Raw genomic sequence first — 13,147 nt, 5'->3', positions numbered from 1 at the left:
CGCCGGGCTCCCCCGCCGGGGAGCCGGCAGTGCCCCGGGCGTCAGCCGCTCTCCCGGCCTGCCGCTGGCCGCGAAGGTAGGAAGGTGCTACAAAGGGAGGCAGAATGGAGAGAAGTCAGCCTGCAGAGATTTCCCTGAAGCGGTTTGGGACTGCTACTCAGTGCTCTTCTTAAGAGAAAATAACCTATCAATCGGGTACGCTAACAGTTAGGCAAGCACCCTGTGCCTGTGCAGCGTCAGAGAGATTTTGGAGGAGAAATGAAAAAGGAATGAGAAACTAGGTGTGAAAAAATACTAGAAAGAAACAAAGGTTTGGAAAAGCAGATGACTTCCCTTTTTAAAAATGGTCTTGTTAAAACACATGGAACATAACTGAAAAGGTATCAACTGCTCTCTGAAGATCGGTTTGCTCCAAAATAATTTAACTGTGTCCAACGTTTCAAGTGTAGAAATTCAGTTAAAATATCTGTATGTTGTTTTATGATTATCTTGCACATCATTAACCTAAATCCCTAGTGTTGATACTCTTGGGTGGAAATTTCATGGAGAAATGTTTCATTGCTGTGATTATACTGATCATTATAGCAATTTGGCCCATCTCTAAATGACAGCTTTCCTGCAATTCTCTTCAGGGTGAAGTCTAGCTATTTTAACAGGATTGTATGTAGCCCATAGTGTTAAAAAGCTCCCCAGACCCCTTTAGTAGTTAGGACTTGCTATGAGGTACGGAAGTCTTACTGTCACTGGGGAAGAATAAAACACGTGCTAAAGGTCAACCATATCCACCACATGAGCCAGGCTTATTTCTGCTTCAAAGTAGAAGGCAACTTAAAGTCGGACACCTTTGAAGCACTAATATAGCAGAGGTCAGTTACCTGGCAAAAAAAGATGTTAGTCAATATAGGAGATGATCAGAATCAGCGTGGTCCTGACTGGGTAAGCAGCTAAAAGAAGGACATCTAGAGCTGAAAAGCAGGGAAGCCAATTAATGGATTATAAAGGATTCAAATGGAGAAGAAAGGGGAAGATCAACTAAAAGAATGGCATTTTGATGGAGCTGTTGAGGTCCCTGATATCCTCAGAGGTATATATGTATGTGTATATATAAAAGCTCCTCCGGTAATGAGAATGGGACAAAATACAAGGGTTTTTTTCTTTTTCTTTTTTTTTTTTTTAATATTTTAATGCAACAGGAGGAGAATGTATTTGGACTTGGGTTGCCAGAGGTTTCTTCTATAAGAAGCATGAATAAGCTCCAGCAGACTGGGGGCAATCATGCCATTGGGAGCAACAATGGACACAATAGCTTGGAAGTACCAGGTTTGATAGACCATTCTCCAGATGACATTACTACTTCTGCTCCATAAGGCTCAAAAACAGCATTTCAAGGCTCAGTAATAGCATGTGGCATACTGACTAAACTATTTTCCTACAGGACTGCTCAGGGTCATGGGACCATTGCTCATTTAGGAAAAGCTGCATTCACAAATGTGAAGCAATCTCTGAAGTCACTGGATAAGCAGAACATGTATTAATAAGATGTGTATGACACTAGTGCCTATTCTCTCACTTCCTTTCTGCTTTAGAAATGAGCTAGATAGAGCTTTTAAGGATTATAAAGATCATATACGGATGTGAATTGCTTTCTTATTAAACTAGAACTGCATCAGAGCCAAGAAGTGTATGTTTGCATTTAGATCCAAATCTGAAAGCACAAGAGTGTGTCCAGTGACCCAAGAGTGATCACAGTTGCAACACTCAGTCTGAAAGCATGGTGTTCAGAAGTGCAGTTAGAGGAGTTGAAAACTTAAGCTTCTGAGGTTACATTTTCCATACTATCCTCACAATAAGGGCCCCATCGTGATTGGAGTCTTAGAATATGGAAACAGAAACATCAGATTACATGTTTAGAATCTCCTGGCAATTTTAGTACCGAATGTGCGATGATTGTTGATAACCTGCTTTGGAAGCACAGTATTGAACAGGATTTTTTGCTTCTTCAAGAGATTAGCTTGCATGACAGCTAGAGCTGCTGTGTTGAGCTTCTTCGGGTAGTTGTGAACTTGGCATGAAGTCATGCAAGTAGAACGCAATAGCGCTCTCAGCTACGTCCTCAAGGAAGTACCTACAGACACACTATTTCTAATTCAGCTTGGTGTGTCTAAATTAGCAGGAGAATTGTTTCCAGTAGTCAGTCATCTCAGTCAATTTTCTGTTTCCTGTACTGGAGAAAGATCAAGCAGCTATTTTTGTATACATTATACATAAGAATTGTTTAGGTAGGAGCAATCCATATAGAATTCCTGAATTCTCAGTAGCCTGACAGTGTGCATCTCAGATCATTGCAAATTTGCATTGTGAAGATTCTAAAGAGGCTCAGCACCAACTAAAAATATAGCAAAAGTAACTATATTAATCTAAATAAAATTATTTTAGTTATTTCTGTTTTAGAAGTCAGATCTATTATTGAATCCTTGGCTTGCTTGCTCAATATCCACGCACATAAGCAAGATGTTTTAGGCAAGTGAAGAGTCCCAGTGATGGAACAGCAGACAGCTGTCACAGGGTTTAGGCACTGACTTTTCCACTTCAGTCACCTCAAAGAAACAAGCCCTGTCAGATGTCTAGTAAGGGAAACTATTTACTCCACTCTTCTATAGATTGGTAAACTTCATTTAAACGCTAAATCAAGCCCAAGAACTGCAGCAAATATATCAGAGGATTAGTTGTTTCTTTCTGGAAAGGATCCCACTGTTTTCTGTCCCTTAGTGAAATGTGGTAATTCTCATTTGAATGATAGTGGAACATCCAAGGGCTACGTTTTGCAGAAAAGAACCGTGCTTTTACTTTTTGCGTTGTGTTCCAGATAAAGCAGCATAGTCTGCATGCCTGTGTTAAGTTTTACAATGGATCTGCTTTCCCACATCAGACAATTTGTTTTTCCCTTTCACACTGCTCAAGTACTGCTTCATGCAGGAGCTGGGCACACTGAACTATGTGTGCCAGAAGAACAAAACCAATCCAATCAGAAAGGAAAACCCAACCCTGCAAGGATCAGCCATTACGCCCCCAAGAAGTCAAATACGATTACTTTTGAGGACCAAGATAAAATAACAGGCTTTTTTCTCACAAAAGAGAATAAAAAACATTCAGATTTCCGTAAGTGCTTTACAGAATGTCAGCGGGTGTATTGCAAACATAGTTTTCTTTTTTTCAGTTCTCCAGAAATACCAACCTATTCTTATTATCATGGTTCAACACTCCCCCTGGAGAGAATGAATACACATTTAGCTTTAAGCATGGAAACTTTGGCCAGTGAAATCCCAGAACCTTACGCTCACTTCAAGTCTGTGAAATTATTCATGAGATTTCAAGATCAAGTCCAAAGAATGCAGTTAAAAATGGGCTACACCCTTTACTTACCTTTTAAGCTATTCAGTACAGACAATGTCTTAAGCTGCTCTTTATAACCAGCTTAACTTTCTGAATGCACTAATATAATGCTGTGCTTGACCCTCCAACTTCTGCAACTGAATGGGCACATCCAGAGCTCTCTGAAGTTATGAGTCTTTCGGATTCAGTGTCCAAGCAAATCCTGTTGGTTGGACCAGCTAGTCCTTGTGTATACAACTTCTTTCTGCTTACTAAGCCGCCTTCTTATTCTTGCAAGCAACCTCTCCACTTTTTCAACATTGTCACAGTCTTTACATGTATTCTTTAAATTTTTTACTTTTTTTAATCCTTTGGATCCTTTTTCACAGTACCTGACCTCAATGAAGTGGCAGATTCCTAAGACAGGGGTGTTGTTTCCTGGTAGATAATTTTACATTTATTTTCAGCACATTATATGATTATGAGAGTCTGGAGACTAATTTATTCTCAGCCATTACTTTTCAGTTTCCAAGAGTGAAATCCAAAGGATCCTCACATAATTAACTGCTGGAAATAAACCTTCCACTCCAACATGCTGTGCACTTCCTTGCTCTCTGAAAACTTCCCTATCATTAGGTAACTGTCAACTGTGCAGTACTCTTTGCACCAGTTTCATTTTATGTAGCGGTATTTAATCTCCCTTTTAGGGCTGCAAGGACTGTAAGAGAATCAGCACACAAACTTCATTGTCCTCAACTTCAACCCGACTGCCCCAGCTGTGCCAGGAGAAATACTCAGTGCCTCTCTCATGAAGGCAGAGCTGTCTCTGGCTAGCACTGCCACCCTCTTCCCAGCTCCTGCCCCCTCCCATGGTGACTGGTTATTGCTTCAGCATCTGTAGTGCTTTAGACTGAAGAGTTAAGTAACTTCGCAGCCACTTGATCCATTATTAAATGAGAACAGATCTGAGTGGATCAAACATACCGTCTTTGGAAAAACAAGGAACCCCTCTTCATCAGTTTTACAAGCTTGCTCTATAAAAGGGGGAAACTAGTTAAAATATTTCTTGTGACAATTGCTTTACTGCTTTTTCCTGCAGTCCAATTAGCTTGACACATTTTACCTTAGGGATATTTAAAATAATCTGTTTCTATTTTCTTACTGCATAATCTAAATAAGCAATTTTAACAGCTACCCAGGGCCAAATGGCAATAAGCCTTTGGAGTGGTGGTGAGGGAATTTTGCCACAGACTTACTGTGATTCAAGAAAGAGCATGATATAAGATTTAAAAGATTATCTATGTTTCTAGATTTCTGCTAACTTCCTGGTCCCTTCATTCTCCATAATGTAGTACCTCTGTACTTTTCTCTTCCCTGAACTAGCTACTGCTTCCTGAGAGAAGTTATACCTGCAGGGCACTCCAACTTCCCCCATAACAGACAGAAATCTACTTTTACTCAGAATTCAGACGAAAGCAAATGTAGAAATACAAAGTTCCTGAACAGCCATGATCTAGGGCTAGTGTCTAACCATATCCAGCGATTCAGTGAACAGCATGGTCACGATTTCCTCCTTGACCATGTGTCATCAGGAAGATTTCATAGTGTACTGTAAGGATGACTGCCCAAATAATTTGAAGGAGACTTGAATAAGAAGCTTTATTCTGGTCTTAAGAGGGAAAAACCCAAGAATTTTCCAAATCTATTAAAATGCATCGGAAATTGGAAAAAGATACCTTGTTTGAAACTCACCCATGTAGATGTAAAAAAGATACTCCTCCTGAGGGAATGCCCTCCTTTGGAAGACACTGTGATTAACAGCAGATGTATCTACTTGGCCCCTCATTAATTCTTTCTTCTACCACAAGATTATTGTCACAGAGTCAGCTTAAAAATGAAACTAGTGGAGCCAGAGTTTACATAGAATATTGTGGGGAAAAAAGCAGAAATATTACATGTCACCTTCTTTCCCGCTTCCCTGCTCCCCTCACATATTTGCAACAATCTCAAAATTTTTCCATGTTTCAACTGAGATCCACTGATTTCCCAGTAACATAAGCCTCCATCTTCCTTTCCATTTAGCTTGGGTCCCTCACTTAGTGGGAGCATATGCAGACACAACTTTTGCCATGAAGAAGATTCGGTAAGATTCCTTAATGTCACCTTTTAAGGTCAGGAGGGCTGTCACAAGCAGAGGGTCATCAGCCTACCAAAAAAAAAATCCACATATAAAACCAACCTATTTTTTTGGTACATAGAACAGATTAGTTGATCAAGTTCTAAACTATGTATTTTACACCTCAGTTGTAAGATGTACCAGTTATAGCTATAGATTACCTCTCTTCCCACTGTGTTGGCTCTTTTATGTTTTTCACGCAATGCTCATATTGCAGTCAGTAAAGTAGCAATGACTAAGCATTCTATCTCCAGAGTGCTACAGATACCGTCACCACATTACAACTATGACTACTGGGCACAGCAGCAACAAAGTACGCTGCAGTGAGGGTTGGGAAAGAAATGGATCCTGTTAGCCATCAGTTAGTGTTAAATCTTGTGTAACAACCAGTGGTTACCAAGAGGCACAATATCAACCTGATACATCACGCCAGGAACTCTACTGCCTTCTTTCTGCACATGATAGCAGCAACCTTTCAATTTTGTAACAAGCTACTCATTCTGCCATCCCACACACAGCTCACAACAAAAAGCAGGGGAGTAAATTCTTTCAGTCTCCATGAATGCCCAAGAAGATGATTCAGGAAGGGCAATCACAGCCTTGTAGAGATGTTTGGACCTCATACCTAGACTCTGCAATACAAAAAGGGAGAAGCAGCCAGGGCAACAGGGTTCATAAAGCTGAAAAATCTAAAAGGCCTCACTGATTTCCAGGAATATGCCAAAGGAAAGGCAGCCCACAGCCAAAAGAAATGTGAGCACTGTAGCAGAATGATCCATGTAAACTTAGTTCTGCATCAGCAGGACTGCAGGTTTTCTTGCACGGGGGGCATTAAAAAGCTCACTTCAGTGTGATCAAAGCTGTGTCTTTTAGTTAACAGCAGCAGCATTTTGGCCTTTTGGTGCTACATAATGCGGTGACCTGTAAGAAGTTATTCTAAGTTCTGTAAGATGCAAGTCACTAATGCTTGTTCTTTTCATCACATGGATGGATGGAAGTCCGTGGTGAGGTAGCAAGCCTTCAAATCATACATATTGTTCCTGCTTTTATTCTCCTATCAGTGTTTATGCCAGCCTATACTCCCTTTGGTAACTATGTGTGTTCCGTCATGCTAATGTGTCAAAGCAGCCTGTACTGCTGACATCTTCAAAGTCAGCTTTTGTATTGCTCCTACAAGTTGGTGAAGACAGCTGCCACGCATTTCCAGTGTAGGCAGCAACATGCTGTAGCAACTGTAACTTACATTGAAGTCAGCAGGTGGCACCCACGAAACACTGATGCGTTTTACTTGCCCACGCTCAATCGTTCCCTTCCCAGAGTCAATGGTGAATCCCTTCTGCTGCAGGAGTGGCAGGCTATCGAAACTGAACTCCATGTTCTACGAGAGACACGCACAACACGCCCTCATTACAGCCAGTTCTGCTCCTTCAAACACAATGACTGCTTATTAAAGGCTGCATTGCCCAGATGCTGTATGTGGGCCTATTGCTTGCCAAATTGCTTCTGCCCTTTCAAACTGCAAGTATCCATCTTGTTCATTGTGTCAAGTTGTCACAAAATACTACACTAAAGTAACAGGATCAGACCTGTAATTCAGTTCTGTGCTCACAGTTCTGTATTTCAGAATTAGGGAAGCAAACTGCTAAATTAATTTTGTTGCTGACTTCATATGATAATGCTAATTCCTCATATTAGCCCCTGAAAAATAATCTTTTCTTTTCAAACACTGATGCTTTTATAACGTAAAGTTTATCAGAAACCCTGAAAGCTGTATTTTTTAATTTATAGACTGAATTTTTGATAGAAAGAACTAGTAGCCGTTTGTCAGTATTCCTTACAGCATCCGATATAAAGCAGCACTTTTAATTTTCTTCACCTTCTTAGATGCAAACTGAGCTGACTGTATAGCTCCAACTTTCAGTTCTGTCGTTGCTGGCATTGGAGAACTCTCTCCCTCGATGTACTCCAGAATGAGGAAAATGGACTTCACTGGTTCTTGTAGCTCTGAACAAATATGAATCAAAAACTTTGAGACAGTCAAAACTGAGTGATTATCAATTTGCAACAAGCATAAATTACACCAAGATGGTTCAAAACAAAGTGATGTTGTGGCAAATTAATGAGTTGGCATAGATAAGGAGATCCTTCTTACAGAGGTAGTGAAGAATTAAGCAGAAGGAGGTTTTGCATAATTTGCAATTGCAAACTGTAATTGTTAATTGTTTATCAAGTTTCATGCTTGTTTTCTAGCCCCATGGCACACTGTGTGTACTATATTCCTACTTGTGTGTGATATGTGCTTGGATTTATTTATAGCTCAGGAGCTAGAAGTTGCTTATATACTGTCTCTGAACACAGATCCTGTCCAAAGAAATTAAGAAAGGATAAATTCAAACCCCTGAAAGTGTGTCTGTTTCATAACAGTACAATCGTGAGAATCCAGGATATGTTATTATATATGAAATAACTTTATAAACATTTAATACAAGTCTGAGAAGTGGCAGAAAGCAAATACATCTTAATACTTTGTAGTAGTATTAAATTATAATTATTTTTTGCAAGGTAAGTTGCAAAGATAGAACATTGTCATTAAGATATAACTGCACTAAAATTAAGAGGAAAATCTTCCCTTAAGAGAAAGTTTCCTGCATTTTTTTTTTTGTGTTACGAATATAGGCTATACCATAATGCTTATTTGTTCTGAGTCTGGAAAAGTTACCTTTCATTTACTTTTTCTTAAAGGATGACGAACATGCCCATGTCTTATCACTCACTGTTTTGTAATAAAGTGTAAGTGGTAGCACATTACCTCCTTTTAATGCTTCCTGCAATGACACAGCTGATACAACGGCCAAGGACTCAATGGGCACATCTAGTGGAATTCCCCCTTCCACGAACATTGGATGATCTCTTGCTGCACCCTTTAGGTGGATCACATGGGCTATTTTCTATATAAGAGAAGAATGCTTCAAATGCAGGTTAAAGCTTAAGTACTGATGTAACAGGAATACTGACACAACAGCATCAGTTGCATAGAAATTATTACATCATCTGCCTATATAAATGCCAAGAAGCCCTGTACTTTAATGCAAGAATCTGCATACTCCCCTTGTCTTGTCCACTCAGGCACTTCTGTTTTAAACAACCTTTCATTCTTGGGCAATGTACCTCAGGAGGGGACTGGACAAACTATTTATACTAAAGCCACTAAAAGAGGCAAAATTTATCTGCTGCCAAACTTGGCTAAAGTTTGTGAACTAGGACCAGTCTCCATTCTCCATCTTAATCCGATTTGCATTCTTAACCGCAATTCCAAAGATAATCTGGAGATACAAAACTTGCAAGGAGAGAAACAGCACTTGTTTGCTCACTACCAGTTTCTGCTCTGTGTCTGCAGTGCCTGCTGATGGTCACTAGTTGGCACTCCTCATTAACGTTTGGTCAGTCTCTCTTGGAACGCGGCATAAAGCCCCCTGCTATGCCGCCAGCCTGCATATCCTGACTTGGGCTCCATCTAAGCTCCACTGCTGCTCTGCAGATGGAAACCTCCTTCCCCATGCTGAGCGACTGCAGAAGCAGCTTCCTGGTACTCAGTGCACCTGTCCGTTTGCACTGTGCAGGTGTAGCTCCTCTCTCCACTGCCATTAAATGCTACTTGCAGAGAACCCACTGGGAGCTGCGCTCAGCAGTGTGGCAGCAACCTAGCTCCCATCGCATCTCATTTACACAGTCTGGTCAGCTGGGCAGAAGATAGGACTGAATCCCAAGTCACTACTGTTATGAATTAATAACTGAATATTTAAAACCTGAAAAAAGTCAGTGGGCCCCAAACCTGCCATCTCCTACCTACATCAGTTAATCTAATAAAGATAATATTTCTGCCTACAATTGCTGTCCACTAGATATAATTATTTCAGTCTCCTACTAAGACCTGATCAAATGCTGATCAAAATCACTGTAGGTCACATTTAGACTTGGATTTCATAATCCAGGTATCTTGATTGTCTCACCTCGCCAAAGAGCACAACCTTGAGACGGTCAGAATAGTACAGACTTTCATGATCAGGACTGAAAGTAACAATAAAATCCTGACTCTTCCCAGCAACAATTTCTCCTTCTGTTGGAAAGATGCTGAACACACTTAAGCCATTATAGTTCTGTGTTCCTGGTAAATAAAAATGAGGATATGAATAAGAAAGGAGGACAGCTCCATTTTACTTCTTCATATATTTTAAACCCATTTAATTTTTATTGGAGCAGCAAATAAGTAAGACCTGACACATGGTTTTGCAGCAAAACAGGGTGTTAGAAATGCCAGATAAATCCATCTATCGGTTTAATGCATCTCTAGGGGAACTGAAGAAGCATCACCAAACCCTTCCTATACTCTAACATGTGGTTTTACAGAGATGGACATCCCTAAATATAATCTTTAATACGCAATTACTGTGGGGGTTTATTTAGATTCAGACACTAGTATCTCCTTACTTGTGGATATTTGCTCAGGCTGCATAAATTTACAGCTACACATATTGAAAGAATTAGTAGAGCTCCTACTGGGGAAAACAAAATTATGTCTTTAATTTCAGTGATGTGATGCCCCAGGTATTGACAGTTATGTAGATCTAACAGGACAAAGTATTTTTTATACTTCATGAGTCTTTAACAAAAGAAGAAGAGAAAAGAAAAAAAAACCAAGTTTACCAACAAACTCTGTTCTCTGCAAAGAGGACGTGATAAATGATGGAAGTCTCTGCTGATCTTTGTCCCTTGTTGATGAAAGTGAGTCTAGTTGTATGGAGTATCGCAGGGTCAGTGTGGAAGTGTTCTGTATCTGATGACATTAATTCACACAACAGCATTTTCATTAAGAAAATTGATTCTAAGGCTGTAGGGTCCATAGTTTGTGAACTGGCTGAATTTTTTTTGCTGCATTACTGCACTACTGTGTACCCAGATGCCACCGAAAGCACACGTTATTGCTACCCGTAACATGTCATGTCAACCGCTGCCCCCCGACAACAGGGACCAGGCTCCTTTTAAAAAGAGTCTTGCAGCAAGTAATATATTTTGGTTATTGACATACTTAGACAAAATCTGAGAGGAGAAAAATTATGCCTAGATTTTGGCCTGTTTCTGAGTCTGTGGGAATTTGCAGTATATGAATGAGTGAATCGGTTAAGCTTCCCTAGACTGTACCATGGCAGACCCTCAGGTGCTCTTTGTAGGACCAGTTTTGCATTTCACCCGTGTACCTCTGTCACTGCTTTGTGTGGACACAGAGCAGCCTCAGTTGTGATAGCAGTAATGGACAGAATAAAGAAAGGGCAAATATTTTTAACACTGGTAAAAGCAAAGACATTTCTGACTTCACATCCCTCTGCATACTGGCTAGGTCTATGGAGAAGATCACACAGACCATTTATCTTTTTCTTTTATAGAAGGTACTGGATCTCTATTTTTTCGTACAGGCTGCAGGCAGGACAGAAGCAGCTAACAAGATCCTCCCCACACAGCTTTGTTACCTTTGGCCTGAAACTGTCTCAGCACCAAATCGTTCTGCCAGATGTGCTTTTAAAGCTACGTTCTATTGTCTTCAGTTTACCATTCAGCCTTACGTTCTGCTGGACTAGAAACTACAGAACTCCTCTTCCTCCTTACAAAAATTGCTGATGTGCTTTCTGGTTCAGCACAGAGGGATTTACCTTGAACGTGGAAGTCACCTTCTCTCTGGCTATGACATATCCCATATTGAGTTCTTCTTCCACAGAGCAAACAATTGATGGCATCACTCCACGACCAGTGATACTTAGGGTTAGATTGGTTTTTGCTGTCCGGATGTCCAGCATTTCAAAAAACTGCCAAGAGGATGTCTGTGTTAGCCCTTTGCTGAAGGAAAACGTCCCCCACCCCTCCAACTGACCCCTCTCCCACAAGTGGGCCATTACGACAGAACTTCTGGATTTACTGCATAGACAAAGATCCAGATGTTGGGAGGGGCTATGCACAGGCAATGAAGTTTTTCTTATTATTATACAGCCTCATCCCAGTCAGTAATATGTGTATATTACACAGCCTGTTACATGTCTCCTCCTCTTTTTCTCCATTACTGTTGTATCTCTTACTCACCCATTTACTCTCATTTGGACAAAAAGAGATGATGACGGTTTTATTTTCACCCGGCTCAAGCATTCCAACTGGTCTGACCAACAGGAAGGGACCATTGGGATTCAGAACTGAGAATCCTAGCTAAAATAGTGCAACTCAAGGAAAAAAGTTTATAAGCAAGGTTTGGGGAAAGAGATATAAGAACAGATTCTAAGTATTGTTCACACCAAAGATGTATAAACTAACCATCTATAAGCTTTTTCAGAGATCAGTAACTAACTCAGAGAAAAGAAGAACTAATGTAATTATTTTTTTTCCCCACAGAATTCAAATAGCTGCAAGATCCTCCATGAACTCCATTTTCAGGTTTTGCCTGGAATGGGTCATTAACACCCTAAGATCCAGGACATGCCTTCTCCTCTATTACCCCACACAAGCCAGTGTAGTAGCCTCTTCTTACAAGGTACTCAGAAATTCGGAGAAGCATTGTGCAAAGATTGAGTTGTTGGTTCTGTTTCACACATACGTCACACTGTATTGAAACTAGCTTTGTCATCAGTACCTTATACTCTTTAGAAAGTGGTTAAGTGCTTCTCAAGTTTGGCTCTATGCAGAATTATTTCCAGTTAAAAGGGTGAAATGGAATTAGCTTTCCAGAGGGTCACCTAGGCTCGTCCAATATATTCTTTACATCACTTCCTGCCTCACTCTGAAAGATGTGTATTAAGTCTGAAATCCGCTACCTCCTACTTGCTTTAGTGTCAAACAGTTCCTCCTACAGATAGAGTCAAATTAAACCGAAGCTGAATGGCAGATTAACTTACATGTTCAGACAAGGATACTTCCATCTTCTCTGGGGAGATATTTTGTATTGTAATTCGCTTAATCATTCTGTGGCCTGAAAACAAAGAAAACATTTCAAAAAGTGATGATGCTCACTCATGTACTACCATTCCTCCTTTTTACTCAGGCTTCTACCTGGGCCAAACATTCATTCCGTTTCTATGGCTAATACACTAGTCAAAGCTCACCAAAATACTTTCAAATTTGGACAGTCACTTGTAGAGCTTCCAATTCCATGTTTTGGGATCAAATCTGCTTTTTTACATGCCTCAGCTGGCCAGATAGGCTCCTAATTTTCCACCTAAGTACCTATTACAGGGCTAATTTTTATATTGACTTTTGAAAACCAACTGAACAATGTACAAGAAAATGCAAAACCATGCTCAGAAGAAATTAACATCAGACAGAAAAAAAATCAAAACTTGAATTCAAATTTCATACCTACTGCAACATCACCAAAATTGACTGTGTTTTTTCCATTATCTGAAGTGACCACAACAGACGGTGCTACAGCTGGACAGTGCACCTCCAAATACAAAGTGTTGTAAGGGCTAAAGAGATAGTAAAAGGACATTTGCTCTTGGATCATACAGAAATAAAAACCGTTGTCAGAAATCCGTTCTTATTCTGTTCATATCACAGGATATA

At 40.2% G+C, this 13,147-nt stretch overlaps 1 protein-coding gene across 1 annotated transcript in view; it reads right to left on the bottom strand.

The window, feature by feature from the left end:
- Window positions 1-5,464: 5,464 nt before the first annotated feature.
- The window catches only part of CFAP74 (cilia and flagella associated protein 74), a 48,575-nt gene continuing 40,892 nt past the window's right edge, over window positions 5,465-13,147 (bottom strand). The window contains exons 28-37 of the mRNA XM_009579886.1: window positions 12,941-13,050; window positions 12,499-12,554; window positions 11,678-11,797; window positions 11,254-11,406; window positions 10,253-10,382; window positions 9,559-9,713; window positions 8,358-8,496; window positions 7,425-7,552; window positions 6,792-6,926; window positions 5,465-5,578 (exon numbers count right to left, since the gene is read on the bottom strand). Of these exons, the coding sequence (XP_009578181.1) occupies window positions 5,465-5,578; window positions 6,792-6,926; window positions 7,425-7,552; window positions 8,358-8,496; window positions 9,559-9,713; window positions 10,253-10,382; window positions 11,254-11,406; window positions 11,678-11,797; window positions 12,499-12,554; window positions 12,941-13,050 (1,240 nt within the window). The remainder of the gene's footprint in view (window positions 5,579-6,791; window positions 6,927-7,424; window positions 7,553-8,357; window positions 8,497-9,558; window positions 9,714-10,252; window positions 10,383-11,253; window positions 11,407-11,677; window positions 11,798-12,498; window positions 12,555-12,940; window positions 13,051-13,147) is intronic.

The sequence above is a fragment of the Fulmarus glacialis genome, unplaced genomic scaffold (assembly GCF_000690835.1).
Source record: "Fulmarus glacialis isolate BGI_N327 unplaced genomic scaffold, ASM69083v1 scaffold30726, whole genome shotgun sequence".
Taxonomy (NCBI): Eukaryota; Metazoa; Chordata; class Aves; order Procellariiformes; family Procellariidae; genus Fulmarus; species Fulmarus glacialis.
The sequence above is the reverse complement of the archived record's forward strand: the minus strand, read 5'-3'. Positions and strand labels throughout refer to the sequence as shown.